The 17,609-nt window shown below is 39.8% G+C and overlaps 1 protein-coding gene across 1 annotated transcript in view; it reads right to left on the bottom strand.

Moving 5' to 3' along the window:
* Positions 1-17,609, bottom strand: part of LOC118407051 (protocadherin Fat 4-like) — an 89,330-nt gene that overhangs the window by 64,891 nt on the left and 6,830 nt on the right. Inside the window, exons 5-21 of the mRNA XM_035807468.1 lie at positions 16,659-16,772; positions 15,654-15,827; positions 13,855-13,983; positions 13,033-13,173; positions 12,180-12,293; positions 11,490-11,663; positions 10,565-10,693; positions 9,257-9,397; positions 8,740-8,853; positions 7,946-8,119; positions 7,470-7,550; positions 5,927-6,966; positions 4,904-5,011; positions 3,968-4,081; positions 1,892-3,247; positions 1,509-1,637; positions 249-429 (exon numbers count right to left, since the gene is read on the bottom strand). Of these exons, the coding sequence (XP_035663361.1) occupies positions 249-429; positions 1,509-1,637; positions 1,892-3,247; positions 3,968-4,081; positions 4,904-5,011; positions 5,927-6,966; positions 7,470-7,550; positions 7,946-8,119; positions 8,740-8,853; positions 9,257-9,397; positions 10,565-10,693; positions 11,490-11,663; positions 12,180-12,293; positions 13,033-13,173; positions 13,855-13,983; positions 15,654-15,827; positions 16,659-16,772 (4,413 nt within the window). The remainder of the gene's footprint in view (positions 1-248; positions 430-1,508; positions 1,638-1,891; positions 3,248-3,967; positions 4,082-4,903; positions 5,012-5,926; positions 6,967-7,469; positions 7,551-7,945; positions 8,120-8,739; positions 8,854-9,256; positions 9,398-10,564; positions 10,694-11,489; positions 11,664-12,179; positions 12,294-13,032; positions 13,174-13,854; positions 13,984-15,653; positions 15,828-16,658; positions 16,773-17,609) is intronic.

The raw sequence follows: 17,609 nt of genomic DNA, 5'->3' as shown, positions 1-17,609 counted from the left end.
TCACTGTTTTGTTATTTTCTAGGTTTTTTTATGATTTAGATATTGCGTGATACGTACAAGTATGACTTAGAATACGACAAAATACACAAAGAGTAAGAAAAATCGCTCTTTATCTCTGAAATTCGTTAAGTATCTTCCGAACCCCAAGTGAAGTGAGAGTGCACCTTTAGGCAGAGAAAGCACATTTTACTGACAGAACTAGAAAGAAACAGTGCGCATATTTTTCGCCTGTACACAAAACCACTCACCGATATTGCCACCGATGATTCGGTACTCCACAGTGCCATTTAAACCAGCATCTCTGTCTGAAGCTGCCACATTCCCCGCCGTCCGATCTACCCAGTCGTCTCCCTCTGTTACCTCGAAGATCTCTTCTCCCTCCGGGAATACTGGGGGCTCATCATTTACGTCCAACACGTTGATTAAAACCTAAGAGTAAACGTCAGAAACAAGCAGTTATAATTAAGGGTATAAATAAATAAGGGAATAAAACTTCTTCGCTCACTCGGTGGTTTTATGAGGTGGTTATAGCAAAGGACCAGGCGTTATCACACCATATACACCGAGGAACAGGCGGATCATTAACGCTATTATCATATAGCCTACCCAAACTTGCAAACTCCTGTATGACGCATAGATCTCTTGTTACTATAAGTGTGAATTCCTTTGTAGAATTTCTAGAAATCTACATTTTTTTCTTTGGTACATAGGGATATTACATATTGCATTTTGAATCCAAAATTTCCACAGAAAATATTCGAAACATTACTGTATTGGCATGCGAAGCCTTTTCAAAATTCTACTGTACCGTATTCATGATCATGCCTCCCACCAGGAGGAATGATCTGCAGATCGTTCAACTTGAAGGGGGGGGGGTGCAAACAATTTTAGTTTCAATTTTCAGTTTAAATTAGACATTAATTAAAATAGATTTTATTGTTTTACATATTGTTAGTAATCTAATGTTGTTTTAAGATGGTAAACGTTTTGTTTGAACAATGAAACGCGCACAAACGATGTTACTGTAAATGCAGAAATGTTCGCGGTGGATTAATGTTCGCGGTTTTTGCGGTGACCACTTCACCGCGAACTTAAATCCACCGCGAACATTTTTCTATTATGATATTAGATTGTAGTCTATGATGTTACCGCGAAATTAAATCCACCGCGAAAAGTCCTTTTTCCCGCTACCGCGAAATTAAATCCCCGCGAACTTAAATGCATTTACAGTAGTAGAGGAAGCCATTCCCCTGCCATGCCTGTACTGATAAGTAAGTGTGCAGTTATTCTAATAACTGCACACTTATGACATTACGCCCTGATAGCCCATAGGAAATGGGGGCCTCTGATTGGCCAACTACACCTGGCTATATGATAATAAGATTTCATGGACTATACAATGGACTTTCGCGCTTTTGTAAAAATTAATTAATCGATTTCAGGCGAGTTTATCAACAAAGCAATGTTTCTATACTAGCTTGAATGGCCCACAACGATAATGTACTTACCGATGCAATCGCTTGGCGTCCATATGTGCCTTTAGCAACGATCACAAGAACATGTTGTTCCGAAGTCTCTCTGTCTAACAACGAACTTTCGTCATTGGGATGCTGTCTCTCCCTCGTGTGAATTATACCCTGCGCATACATGAGCACCAATGACATGCAATCGGTCTAATTTTGTCAACATTGAGTTATTGTATTTCTTGTTTCAGCAACATTTAATGTGTTACTGAGTTTGAAACCTACACTAACAAAAGTCAAATGTATGGTAAAACACTGCGAATCCTTGGTAAAACAATTGAAAGAATTTTCCCATATTTACCAAGCAAAACAGTACATATAACATGAAAGATATATACATCTATTTAAAATTTAAACAGTATCTTCACCTGTGTGTCCACTTGAAACAGGGGACTTTCCGGGAGAATCTCGTACGTGAGTCCTGCCTCTGCTATAGAGACGTTAAGAACAGGGGAGTTGCCCGGAATGTTCTCGGGAACATCGATCTTGTAGGTGTCATTGTTGAAGTTCAGCGGGTCTAGTGTGTCTCCTGGATCTGGCTCGATCACTTGTACAACTAACGTAAGACTGGAAGACAGTTTCTCTTCGCCGTTATCTGTTGCAGTGATAACAGATGTTATTTCATTGGTGTTTTCAAGCTGGTTTAGTTTGACGATGCCCGTTTCTTCATCAATGATGAAACTATCTTGTGGTGGATCTATGGCGAACGTTACTTTCCCATTGTCCCCACTGTCCAGATCTGAGGCTTGTACTACTGTAACTATCGATCCCTTTGGAGCTGTAGTAAGGAGGCTATAGTTCTGGTTTACAGAGATAATTGGGCGATTGTCATTCGCGTCCAGGACGTTAATTTGCAGGATACTCCGCTTCCCTGTTAAGACAGGGTTTCCCGTGTCTTCTGCTTCCACTTCAAACTCAAAATATGTCTGTCCTTCTTCGTAATCCAGAGTATCATTTACAACCACTGCACCGGTAGTACTATCAACATAAAATGTCCCTCTGCCATTCACGATTGTATACCTTACGTCGGAATTCTGTATCGTTACGTCTGCATCAGTAGCACTTATGGCAGCAATTGTTGTTCCTACTCCGACGTCTTCCCTTACAGAGAACTTGTAGACGTTTTGGGAGAATATCGGAGCATTGTCGTTACAGTCCAAGATCGTAATTGTCATGCTTTGCGTTACAGTTTGAGAAGGACTCCCACGATCGCGAGCGGATATCGTGAGCTCGTAGGTTTCAGTAGTTTCCCTATCGAGGTGACCACTGGTTACCTTAAGCTCCCCTGTGGTAGGGTGGATATTAAACAAAAAAAAGCCGTCACCGTCTTCCAAGCTGTACACTATCTCCGCGTTAGCGCCTTCATCGGCGTCTGTCGCCGACAATGTGGTAATAAGATGTCCTCTAGTGACATTTTCGTACAAGTCTATATGATTCTGGGTGGAATGTATGATTGGTGCGTTATCATTGATGTCATCGATGATGATGGTTATACTCGCTGTTCCTGTGAAGCTTCCAATGCCCCCATCTCTGTCTGTTGCGGTAATTGTGAAACTGTACTGATCTTTTGACTCCCTGTCAAATTCACTTCCGGAAGACACGTAGATCTCTGCCGTCTGTGGGTTGATCGCAAACATTCCACCATCTTGAGATGAGTGGATCCCGTACGTCACGGTTCCGTTACACCCAAAGTCCGCATCCGTAGCCTCTGGTCCTTGGTTACGCTGTGTGGGTATGGATAGGATGAAAAAGATTTTTTTAGTACACATACAATTCATCATATGGTGCCACATACCGGTAGCTGTAAACTTTATCAGGTTATTAAGCCACTAAATACACTAAACAACCTTTTCGGCACAATCAATACAATATTTCCATCTTTTAACCAGTTGGTAGACCTCCAAAAAAGTATATTCCTGTTAAAATCACAGAACCCACTAATCATTAAAGACGTGGGACTTTTCATCAGCCACTGCCTCCAAAGTAGAAGTCAAACCTTCCAGTAAACAATGGAGAATCATGTATGTAGATAGCTGTATAGAATGGACACTTGTTACTTTTTACTGTCTGTACCCTTGCAATTAGCCTTCGGGCATGGATTTGCAAATAAATAAATACTAAATACTGTAATAAGCTTCTTTACACAAGTGCTTTATTTCATCGACGTTTCAATGACCGCCTGTCAACTTCATCGAAGCAGTTTTGACTTTTTCACATTGAACTACAGCATAGGTGTCGCTGCTTACAGATGCAGTCCCAAATGCCGCATTTAACATCTAAAGTTTACGTTTGGCACTACTATAGGCAATGTGAACACGTCAGAATTTGCCTGAGGAAGGTGACAGGTCGTTGAGTAAAACACATAGCTGTGTGCAAAGAAACACACTGTTTATGAAACTCATGGAAAAAATGAGACTATTATCAAAGTACAGCATTTTACTTACGAAAATGACAAAATCATCAGCCGTCGCATTTTCAGCAATGTGTCCGACGTATGACTGGGCGCTGAAGACGGGTGTGTTGTCGTTGGTGTCAGTTACGTCGATGGTAACAGATATCTATATTTCAAGGAAACCAGAAAATACATTCGTCCATTATTAAATAAAGCAACGGAAAAATGACAATATAGTATCGATGATATGAAGCTTGCTTGCTCTTTGTATTGTGAGACATACGTTGGTTCACCTCTATCTGTGGAGTAACCTAAATCTGTTGGTCTTAAAAAAAAAGGTGGTCTTAAAAATGATAGTCGATACACAGAGATATTAATTATCAACTGCAATATTTTCAAAACATTTTAGAATATTGCAATTATAAACACCACTTGTCGACTTGATATAAATAAGTACCATATTTTTGAAAGCAATGAATAAAAGTAACCACGCGGATAAAGATGAACTAGCGTTACATAGGTAGAAAAAGAACGACGACAGAGTAGCGAAATGTATTGTGCAATTTAAGACACAATCACATCGGTCTTGAATCTATGAATCTATAATATTTCATGTTGAAGAGATTCATCAGCCACGTATGAATGCAGTTAATCCAAATGTTCTTCAAGCAATGACTGTTTCTGAAGTACATACCTCAAAATTTTCGACGACTGATAGTTCGTCTTGATCACGGAGAGAGACCTAGTCTTGATCTCGCGAGAGAACACGAGACTGGTCTGACTTGCGTTGATGGACCTAGTCTCGTGTTCTCTTGCGAGATCGATACTAGGTCTCTCTCCGCGATCAAAATAGACAGTCAGTCGTCGAGAATTTTGACTTATGTACATTTAAATACCTTAAAAAAACAGTCATTACTTGAAGACAATTTGGATGATATTTCACGATTTAGGTTAATGCACTATCGAAATAGGAAATATTATCTCGCACCAGCTTGCTATCGCATGACCCCTCTTTCTTTGCCAACACGGTGAACGTGAACCTCCCCTGGAAAATGGGGGACTCCCTGTCGATGTCCGCAGCAGTCGTCAAGATGCCCTAATACATGAAAAGAACGGAAGTGTTGACGTCAGCAAAGGGTCAAAGGTGCTTGGTAGCCGGTCATTTCAACGGGTCATTTCAACTTGAAAAGGATCAGAAGACTGATTGCAACCTTGTTGGTAAGTGCTTTACTTTTTGCACGGATATACGACTTAGAATTGTATATAACTCATATCTTCTCATATGTCAATGTAGCGCTACCATGAATCATCCTGCTGATATGGTGACTTTAATCTTATAATCGCGCACAAAGATCAAGAGCAAAAAGTCTCCTTAAATAGCAATGTATGACCTAAAACATTCTCTGCCTGTTTTAAGCTGTGCGAATATTTATTTTAAAGATCTTCCAGACAAAGTTTGATAGTTATCGTCCCCTGTAATCTTTGTCCTTCTAGCTCTACCAAAGTAACACAGGGCAAAAAGTATGCATAAATTGTCTAAACTAGTCTACAAACAAAACGTTACTGTGCTGTTTGCTCGACATAGTTGACGGAAACGGCTGAATTTCAAACATAGGTAGCACAGAAATCCAGGTGATGAAGGCTTGACAGCATGGCTGTAGCACACAGTAACTGGCGAGTCTTGTTTAAAAAATAGACTTGTCTGCTGGTTCTTTCACAAAGTGTAGTCTTTATTCATGATGTTATTTACCAACGTAAAAATTTCACACAAAATTCAATATTTCGATGAAACTGGGCTACTATGTGACACTGGTTTACCTCTGTCCACGGGTTAACCTATGTCCGTTATCTTTAAAAACAGGATAATTGCCATATTTTCAAAATATTGCAAATTGAAACTGAAGTACATCAACTTGACATCCTTAATGCCCTGTTTTAGATACAACGGATATAGGTAACCCCATGGATAAAGGTGAACTACTGTACTGTCACGCATAACTCGAGATCTTACCGTCGTGTTGTCGAGAGAAAACATCTGTGCCTGCCCTGATCCATCGTCCTGTAAGATGAACCTGTACTTGCCAGGGGGGTCTTCAGTATTTTCCGTTTGCAGCTTGTCAGAAAAGTTGGCTACGACAGTGTCAACAGGGATGTTCTCCTCTACAGTTTCAACTACATAAATCTCACTAACGCTTGACGAAACAATTGTCAACTCCACTGCTCTAGGTTCAGGTGTGGACCTTGGAACCGTCCCATTGTCTCTGGCGCTTACAGACAGTGTTATAACCTGCAAGTCATTGCTGTTGGGTAGGGATTTGGTATCCTTCACACGGATGACACCTTCAGTGGAGGAGATTTTAAAGGCATCTTTGTACGACTCCAGCACGTATTCAACCATACCATTTGTGCCCTCATCTTCATCTGTTGCTTTGACAATGGCAACGATCGTTCCCGCCGGTGCATCGGAAGATATGATACCTGCGACAGGTGTGTTATGGAAGATTGGTTGGTGATCGTTGATGTCCGTGACATTCACGTTAACAGTAACGGTAGTTGTTGAGGTGTGGTTAACGACAACTACATCAAAGTTAAGAGACGGCATTGTTTCCCTGTCGAGTGTCTTGCTGGTGGACACAATTCCCGTGAATTCATTAACATTGACGAGGTCACTACAGAGGCCGAACTGCAGGAAATACCGCGAAGTCTCGTCTTCGCCGAGTTCTGTTGCCAAGTCTACAATGACAGTTCCGTTGGATTGTCCCTCCTCTACTTCTCTTGTAAGAACAACATGCGGACATCCGGTTCGGTCGTAGATCCATTCCGTATGATTCACATCTATCATGACTTCGAATATGTGCAGGAGCGCAGATGGTTCCGCTGTGTCATCAATAGCGACTATCGTTAACTCATATGGTCTGTTCGGATCAAGCATCTGTGAGACCCTTAACAGCCCATTTTCTTCCAGGACAAACTTCCCTTCGTCACAACAAAGTATTTCGTAATCAGCACTTTCGTCATTGTCATCTAATGACAGTTCCTTCAGATCTAGAACTGGTGACAAAAGAAATTTGATCATTGTAGTAATTAGACCATGAAAGATAAATAACAAGACAAGAGTGAGTGAAACAAACAAAAACTTCTTACCAGACTAAGGGAGATCTAAGACAATTAACAATCAAACCGACTAGAATGATAGTTAAATGCATGTTTACAATATGACACAAATATTCTTCAACAGGAATATGCTTTTACAAAAAAAGCCAATACTAAAAGATCATCAGATGCAAGTATGCATAGTGGAAAATTAATTGCTATGTTATTTTTTTTATCAACGTTAAAGAAGATACAAAAATAATTCAATCAAACCCAAATTTATCAAAGCAAGCAAAATCAAACCTACATGAGTTTTTAGCAACCATATTCGTATATATTTTGGACGAACGCGTATGTACTAAGAAAGACACGATGGAGCAAGTTTATGGAGATAAACAAAAACGACCGACCCGAATATATTGGGCCATGCCATTCCCTTTCGTTACTGATAACGTGCTTACCTTCGTCGCCCACCGTGTAGCCAGGCTGAATAGACGATTTGACCGTCTGGAACAGGCCTGAGAAATTTCTTGCCTCTCGGCCTGTGAAAATACAAAACCTTTAAATTTGGATCAAGAGTTAAAAAGCAAGGATTCTAGACTGCGCAACTCCTTCCTACACCATACTGTCAGACTATATAAGAAATCATTGACTGATGCTTAAGTGGTTTTTAGTTTATGTACTTTTATGTCTTGCCTATTGTGTCTAGTTATTGTGTAATGTGCTTTTACTCCATTCTGTAACATTAACGGTTTTCAGAGGAACTACTGCTCATGGGCAACTCTGATTGAAACATTTATTTGGTACTTGGAAAAGACTGGTATTGGTCCATAAATTATATTTGCAATGAGTCTACTGCAAAAATACGTTTTCATCCAATACTAATACTTTATTATTTTAAAACATAAAGACTAAAAGTTAGGAGCTACACACAAACCTATGTTACAAAGTTGCCACTCCAAGTCAGTTCCTTCACAGAGTGGAGCTCCATCATAGGCTATCCTGTCCAGGCACCGTCGTGTTCTGATGCGAGCTTCTACAGCCGTGTGGTTCACATATTGGGCCTCACAGTCCTCAGTCCATGGGCTCCATTCTCCCCACGTAGATTGGTCTGAGAAATACAATTCAATAGTGCAGAAATTTGATTGATTGCGCTATCAGTGGTACAGGTACGATGGGTGATAGATAAGTTATGAGCCTCACCAGGAAAGAAGGTGCACAAATCAAATGTTGGGATATATAACGCATAAAGGTTTATGGATGTCTACCAAAATTTATATCATAATCATCGCTTTGCATGCGACACCCAGTAACGATAGGTAAGAGAGAAGGAAAAAAAAACATGGAAAATTGAGCTGTGTATACTACTAGGTAAACTTGCTCTGCTTAAATGAATATACCCCCTTCTCTGGAGTCGATATACGAAGGGAATGTTTATCAAAACATACGAAATTCGGAACACATCAATCCTAGGTTGGTGACTCTGGTACTTGAAGTCATGGCTGTTTCTTATTCTTTTTGGCATTGCCTTATGGGCCGAGCCTAACAGTATAGTGTGCGTCCGTTTGACAAGAATTCCCAAACTTTTGTAGGTGTCTGTGGAATTTTTTGAACTGGTATTAGATATTTATCAGTCAATACGTTCACCAGTTCATTGGTCATTTTGAACATCATGCAAAGTCTGGGCATTTTCTTTCTGTATCTTTACTTTAGCACAAGTGTTTTACGTACAATATTCACAATGCTCCCCAGTGAAAGTTTCCAGGCAGTCGCAAGTGTAATTCCCAAGTCCATCCAAGCAGACGCCGGAGTTCCAGCAGGTCACATGACGACAATCGTCCACATCTGCAAGAAAATGTTTTGAAATAAACAAAGTATGCAATTCCAAATTAAGTCCGCAATTCCCAATTAAATGTCAATGTAAGGTTTGTTACGATGTACTCTAATGTAAAATCCTATCATTATCATTTATCATTGTATGCTGAGTTCTTTTCTCAGTCTATTCGGTAATGAAAGAACTTTGCAAAATACAAGCTCTACGAAGAATGCATCCCTACTATAGTACGAAGTATAAGGATCAGACATTGAGGTAATACATATGAGGCGGGTGCGAGGGCCACCCTATACAGCTAGTACCGGGGATCTAGTCAGTGGACTATGCCCAAGGATGAGGAGCAGATCTAAGTAAATAAGAAATTACTTTCATTGGATAAAATGTTATTTATACCACTTATCTCTTCTTACTCACCAATACACACAGGTTCTTTTCCATCGAATGAGACATCATAAAATCCCTCCTTGCAGACACAGACATAAGATCCCTGGGTGTTTGTACATGTCTGATTCTGGCTACAGTTGTGTAAACTGGCTTCTTTGCATTCATCTATATCTGTAAGAAAAAAAAAAATCACGGGTCTTAGTGGCAAGTGTGCAGAAGTTGACACACTGGCAGCATCAGATCCATTGGTGTTTTGGGCACCTTTTTACAGATTAGCCGCGAGGCTCAGTGGGCGTCACTCCACCGTCATGGGGGCAGGGGCATGGCGAGTATCCAACTCAGGACCTACTGATTCTGATTCTGATTCCAACGCCGTTGCGCCACGCAGACAACCCAATCTGTAAGAGTTGCCAAAATTGAGATTTGCCTTTCAGATAACATTTTATTTTAACTTGAGCTCAAGTTTTCAATAAGAAGCGTATATTCCAATGGGTGTGTGTATTGTATTTTTCATTATTTTATGTGAGGTTTAACTTCTACTTATTTTCCCACGGGCATGCATGTGCAATGAACTTATCTTAACTATCAAAACTAAATGGTTTACTAAAACACCCTGTTGGGCGCATGGTGGAAAACATTTCCAAACATTTGCTATGAATGTATGGATATTGCGAACATGTCATATGTTTTAAGGAAGAACACCTGCGAAGAGTTTTTTTTCAACATTCACACTTAATTTGCTTTGAAATAACAAGTTCGTTTAGGTTCCCATCTGGCACCATCTAGTACCTTCCCACCAAGTACTTATTATGTTAATATGATGATATTTGTTATTCTCACAAATTATTTAACCAGACAGTATCTCTTTGACATTGTAATTCAGTATCTATCATAAATGTCAGCTAATAACCGCCCAATATGTGTACACTTGAAAGTTGGGCAGCAAGTTACGTAATGGGTATAATGGGGGAATGATCTTAACTGTATTGAGTATTCGTGGTATTTCTATTCATTTTTTGACAGACGAGGACAATGTGGTACTGCGCTTAAGTTGTGTAACTAATATTAACGGTTCCACATACAAGGTACAGACAGAAGGTAAAGGCAGTATTTTACCCCGACCGAAGTCAGGTACCCATTTTTACACCTGGGTGAAGTGAGGAAGGTCGTGTAAAGTGCATTTCCTAAGGGCACAACGTCGGGGGACACGGTGGGGATCGAACTCAGGACCTATATATTCCGAGCCGAACGCTCTACCAGTTACGCCACGCCTGACGCCACATTCGTGATATTTGGTCTATAGAATATCATGACCCTACTATTGCTTCTTTCGCTTACCTTTACACCGAAAGCCATCACCAGCAAATCCGCTGTCACATGTGCAGTTATACTGACCAACTCCAACGACGTTTTTACAGGTGGCGTTTGGATGACAGTGACTAGTTCCTTCTTCACATTCATCGACATCTGTGATTACAAAGAAAAAGTTGTATGTTTAAGTAGAAGTAAAAGTTAACTTGTTACTTAGCTGGTTAGCACCTTTGGCGGCAAAGCTGTTTTAAACCTAGTGAATACAATATGGTTACACTGAATAACGAATTCTAACTTAAGGTGGTAGTAATAAAACGAATTCTAGCTTAAGTACGCATGTCAGCAAAGTGTTTTGTCGGCAATTGGTCAAAGGTGATGCTCCCAAAATATAAACTAAATACACCAGGACATTGTTATGCAAATCTAGATAATGGTTGTGACAAGAACTGTAAACAACTTAGTGATCTTTATTCTTGCCCACAATGCATCTCGCTGTGCATGTGTATTAATTAGGGGTGGGTACCCTTACCATATACCGATATAAAAACCGATTTTTCTTATAGACAGGTCAAGAAAAACCGGACCTGATAAAACTTCAGTGAACCGGTGTTTGGACCGATTGGAAAATGAACATAGATTATATGATCAGGCATTCACGCGTTTTGGGGCTTACCCGGTAGAAGAAAATAACAAGAGCGACGTAGAGTAGAGGCTACATTCATTTCTGCCAAGTTTTACAATCAATCGTACAGAGACAGCTAGCCTTGTACTCTTTTATAACGCCAGGGGGAGTCCAATACTCCCCAAAACAGACCATTATTTTGAGTATTGCCTATTCACATTAAGTTGCCACATACTGAATCAGGTCCAGGTTAAGGTCCAGACCTGGACCTGAATTTTCTGTACCGGTACCCACCCCTAGTATTAAGAATAATGAATTTCATAGGTCTACCTGGAATGCACTCCTCCCAGTCCGTGTCGTCACCGTCGCAGGTTGGAGTACCGCTGTACCCTGGCCTCCCGGGACAGGGCCGGGACCGAACACGGGACACCATCGCCGTGCCGTTTGACACCCGACAGAAGCAGTCGTCACTCCAGCTACTCCAACTGCTCCACGTAGACTCGTCTGAACAAGTTATAATGTAGTAAGTATAAAGCTCCTGTCATTAAGCACATTTGAAAATATATATTCTTTAATTGAATTATGCAAATCGGGTCCCAATAATTAGTACATCATTGCGTTGATCCTCATCAAAACTACAGATAAAAAAGAAAAATCCTTGGTGTCTGATCCTGTTTCCGAGGCTACAACTAAAACAAAATCCTTGCAGTTTCCCCGGGAAAAGCTGCTAGAAGTCTTCAGATTCGATCCCACAGTCACTTATTTCTAACCACAATCCAAATAAACACCATGCACTTGCGTCCTTTCACTTACAGACTAGATTGAATGTGGTATATACATATTCTTTAGCTCAACTGTAATCTAAATGATTAACTATTCATCATTGTCCTGATTTAGAAAAAATGAATGCTCAAACTGGCGAATATCATGCATCTATTGAAGCATATGTTTCAACTTATATGTACATGCCTATCTGGTCCATGTATCTAAATACACTAAATGACAGGAAACGATACTCACATATGTTGCAGACATCGCCACTGGTACCATCGGAGCAGTTACAGAAGAATGATCCAATGGCATCGACACATGTTCCCCCATTGAAGCAGTTGACTCCATCGCAATCATCAATGTCTAATGAGAAAAGTGAGAAAAAAGATTGACTGCATGACTTGTGATGTGTACTTGCTAAGTGGTAAGAATGATCTATAGCCGAATGGAGAGAGGAAATAATGCATAATCTGAACGCATGGTTTCATTCTCTCGTCAGCTTGCGTATCAATTTTCGTCCGCTTCAATTCAATTCCAAAGTCAAAGAACAAGTAGGGAAATAACAAAAATCAAGAATCCATCATTCGGTAAAATTATGTGGTCAAGCTTCCTGGCCGCTGGGATTTCATAAGAAAAGGATTTTTTACAAAACGTTTTCTTATTCACACGCTCGCATCAGTTTCAGAGGTTGCCAGAGGTTGCCGCTTCTACAATAGAATCAACACGTGCACGGACTGAGAACGAGAAAAATATGAAATAAGAATGAAATAAAAGTTCGCATGCATATTTTCACACTAAACTAATTATGTTTGTCTGTGTGTGTCTCATCAATGTCAAAATGAAGTTTTGTATTAGTTATATTTCTATCATTCACATCGTTCGGAAATTACCAATCACCCAATACAACAGTATTTTACATGTTTTCATCGTGTATCAGTGAGATGAGTAAGTAAGTAGCTCGCAAAGCCAAAGTACTAGACTTTATGTCTCGTTTTTGTTAAGTCAGAAAAAGCCAACTAATTGCAATGGTCAAAGCAGGTCTAAGTAAATAAGCAATTATTAACCCCTGGCTTTTTTTCACCACTAACGTCTTCTTACTCACCAATGCACACAAGTTTTTCTTCATCGGTTGAGACATCATGAAATCCCTCCTTGCAGACACAGACATAAGATCCCTGGGTGTTTGCACATGTCTGATTCTGGCTACAGTTGTGTAAACTGGCTTCTTTGCATTCATCTATATCTGTCAAAACGCATGTAGAGCAGTACAGCATTATTTAACAACAGATAAAACTTTATTATCACGAGATCCCAATATAGAGATATGACTTTCAGATTACATCTAATTGTAACTATAGCTCAAGTTTTGAATAATAACTAGAGCTCAAATTCTTAATAAGAAGCGCGCCCACTCGAAATAATTTAATGGGTCATTGTATTGTATTTTTCATTATTCTATGTGATGTTTTACTTCGCTTCTACTTGCAATTTTACCCAAGGGCATGTATATGCAATGTACGTATTATTGTCATTATATTATTGTTATTAAGTTTAACTAAAGCACCCTGTTGGGCGCATTGCAGTAAAATATTTCCAAACCTTTGCTATAAATGTATAGATATTGCAAACATGTCTTTCTGTTTACATAGTAGACCAAATGTCTGTTGTTAAAACACATAAGAAACACATAAACACTCAATTTGCTTTGTTATTGTCACAAATTCATTAGCTAGACACTATTTTTAACAAGGCGCTTCATTATTTATCATAAATATCAGCTGATAACCGCCCAATAGTTATACACTTGAATGTTGGAAAGTCAATTACGTAATAAAATTTAGATATAATGTTGGAATGGTCTTAACTGTGCTAAGAATTCGTCCATTTAGAACATAATAACCCTACTTTTGCTTCTTTTTCTTACCTTTACACCGAAAGCCATCACCAGCAAATCCGCTGTCACATGTGCAGTTATACTGACCAACTCCAATGACGTTTTTACAGGTGGCGTTTGGATGGCAGTGACTAGTTCCTTCTTCACATTCATCGACATCTATGATTACAAAGAAAAAGCTGTATGTCTCAGTAGAAGTAAAAGTTAACTTGTTACTTAGCTGGTTAGCACCTTTGGCGGCAAAGCTGTTTTAAACCTTGTGAATACAATATGGTTACACTGAATAACGAATTCTAGCTTAAGGTGGTAGTAATAAAACGAATTCTAGCTTAAGTACGCATGTCAGCAAAGTGTTTTGTCGGCAATTGGTCAAAGGTGATGCTCCCAAAATATAAACTAAATACACCAGGCCATTGTTATGCAAATCTAGATAATGGTAGAGACAGAACTGTAAACAATTAAGAGATATTTACCCCTATCCACAATGCATCTCGCATACTGGTACCACATACCGATATATTCCGACGATGACTCCATTCGCAAACAAACTCGCTATCTGTACACCAAAGCCAACACCCTATCCCGAACATTCGGTAACTGTTCTGCTGAGACAAAACGAGTCCTGTTCATGTCACATTGTTGTTCCCTGTACTGTGTACAGGTGTGGTCTAATCACAGCGCCGCCGCGCTCCAGAGAGTCAGAGTTGCATTCCACGACGCCCTGAAAATCATGACGTCGCAACCTAGATCCACCAGCAACAGCTGGCTGTTTGCACTGTTGCGCTTAGACACCTTCGACGCCAGGAGGCGTAAGCTGACGCATTCATTTGCGACTCGCCTCCTGGCGTCCGAGAACGATATTGTAAGAGCGCTGGCATGCTCTGATGCTGTCTCCACAAGCACCTTCTGGAGTAACTACTGTAAGGTCGTGCACAGACCACGTGCACGACGAGACGCAATGTGAGTCCTGTATTTTTTTATTTTAAACAGTAGATTATTGTTCTTTCTTTTAAATGTACTGTCAATTGTCCGTCCATATGGGCCATAGTGCCTGATAATAAACAGAACTGAAATATAAAAACCGGTTTTTCTTATAGACAGATCCAGAAAAAAACCGGACCTAATAAAGATTCGGTGGACCGGATATTAGACCGATTGGAAAATGAACACAGATTATATGATCAGGCATTCACGCGTTTTGGGGCTTACCGGTAGAAGAAAATAACAAGGGCGACGTAGAGTAGAGGCTACATTCATTTCTACCAAGTTTTACAATCAATCGTACAGAGACAGCTCTTTTATAACGCCAGGGGGAGTCCAATACTCCACAAAACAGACCATTATTTTGAGTATTGCCTATTCACATTAAGTTGCCACATACTGAATCAGGTCCAGGTCCGGTTCAGGTCCAGAGGATCAGGTCCAGGTCCGGACCTGAACCTGGACCTGATTCAGTATGACTCATACCAATGGTCCATTTCACTACAAAGAAATCTGTTTGGGGGAGTATTAGACTTACACTGGCGTTTTAAATACTACAACGATAACTGCACCTGTACGATTGACTGTAAACTTTGGTAGAAATTACTATAAACTCTACTCTACTTCACTCTTGTCATTTTCTTCCAACTGCAAGCGCCAAAACGTGTGAATGCCTGATAAAATGATATGTTAATTTTCTAATCGGTCCAACATCCGGTCCACCTAATTTTTTCAGGTCCGGTTTTTCTGGACCGGTCCAATAAGAAAAACCGGTTTTGTACCGGTACGCCGTACCGATACCCAGCCCTAACCCCTAGTATTAAGAATAATGAATTTCATAGGTCTACCTGGGATGCACTCCTCCCAGTCTGTGTCGTCACCGTCGCAGGTTGGAGTACCGCTGTACCCTGGCTTCCCGGGACAGGACCGGGACCGGACACGGGACACCATCGCCGTGCCGTTTGACTCCCGACAGAAGCAGTCGTCACTCCAGCTACTCCAACTGCTCCACGTAGACTCGTCTGAAACAAGTTACAATGTAGTAAGTATAAAGCTCCTGTCATTAGGCACATTTGAAAAATATAAATTCTCCAAATGAATTATGTATATAATAGTCTGTACATCATTACGTTGATCCTCATCAAGGCTACTTACTGGTAAAAAAATATATGAAAATTCATCAATCTCGTTTTTATCTTGTTTCCAAGTCTACAACTTCAAACATTTCCCTGTATTTTTCCCAGAAAAAGCTGCTAGGATTCCCCAAACTCGATCCCATCGTCACTTCTTTATAACCACAATCCAACCAAAATTGTTACCATGGCCTGCACAAAACAGGAGATATCCAAATCGGCTGTTTTTCTTCAGTACCATTTAGAGCCGATAGGTTCCTCCAAATCATACTATTTCTTATCACGACCTGTTTACATACCAAATATAACGACAATCCATCTAGGTATTCTATAGCCAACATTAAACCTTAATTATTTGTTTGTACATTAGTTTGTTTAATTCAGTTGTCTTTTTTAACTGCGATAAGCAAATAAAGTTCATATTGAATCTTAAAGTTATAGTAGTGCAGTGCTAACATGCAAACGTACCATAAGCTTAAAAGCAGACAGTAAGCGTTCTTGAACTTACAGAGTAGGTTGAATGTGGCGTATACATATTCCTTAGCTCAGCTGTTTTTTAATCTAATTGATTATCTGTTGAACATTATCATAGTTATAAATAAACTTGAATGCTCAAACCGGCGAATATCATGCATCTGCTGAAGCACATTTTTTCAACATACATACCTAGTCCATGATCAACAAATATACTACTAGAAAATGACAGAAAACGATGCTCACATATGTTACAGACATCGCCACTGGTACCATCGGAGCAGTTACAGAAGAATGATCCAATGGCATCGACACATGTTCCCCCATTGAAGCAGTTGACTCCATCGCAATCATCAATGTCTAATGAGAAAAGTGAGAAAAAAGATTGACTGCATGAGTTGTGATGTCTTTTTTTGCTAAGTGGTAAGAATTATCTATAGCCGAAAGAAGAGAGAAGAAATAATGCATAATCTGAACGCATGGTATCATTCTTTTATTAGCTTGCGTATCAATTTTCGTCCGCTTCAATTCAATTCCAAAGTCAAAGAACAAGTAGGGAAATAACAAAAATCAAGAATCCATCATTCGGTAAAATTATGTGGTCAAGCTTCCTTGCCGCTGGGATTTCATAAGAAAAGGATTTTTTACAAAACGTTTTCTTATTCACATGCTCGCATCAGTTTCAGAGGTTGCCAGAGGTTGCCGCTTCTACAATAGAATCAACACGTGCACGGACTGAGAACGAGAAAAATATGAAATAAGAATGAAATAAAAGTTCGCATGCATATTTTCACACTAAACTAATTATGTTTGTCTGTGTGTGTCTCATCAATGTCAAAATGAAGTTTAGTATTAGTTATATTTCTATCATTCACATCGTTCGGAAATTACCAATCACCCAATACAACAGTATTTCACATGTTATCATCGTGTATTAGTGAGATGAGTAAGTAAGTAGCTCGCAAAGCCAAAGTACTAGACTTTATGTCTCGTTTTTGTTAAGTCAGAAAAAGCCAACTAATTGCAATGGTCAAAGCAGGTCTAAGTAAATAAGCAATTATTACCACTGGCTTTTTTTCACCACTAACGTCTTCTTACTCACCAATACACACAGGGTCTTCTTCATCGGATGAGACATCATGAAAACCCCTCCTTGCAGACACAGATATAAGATCCCCTGGGTGTTGCACATGTCTG

This window comes from Branchiostoma floridae, chromosome 19 (genome assembly GCF_000003815.2).
Source record: "Branchiostoma floridae strain S238N-H82 chromosome 19, Bfl_VNyyK, whole genome shotgun sequence".
Taxonomy (NCBI): Eukaryota; Metazoa; Chordata; class Leptocardii; order Amphioxiformes; family Branchiostomatidae; genus Branchiostoma; species Branchiostoma floridae.
This window is presented reverse-complemented; position numbering and strand designations above follow the sequence as displayed.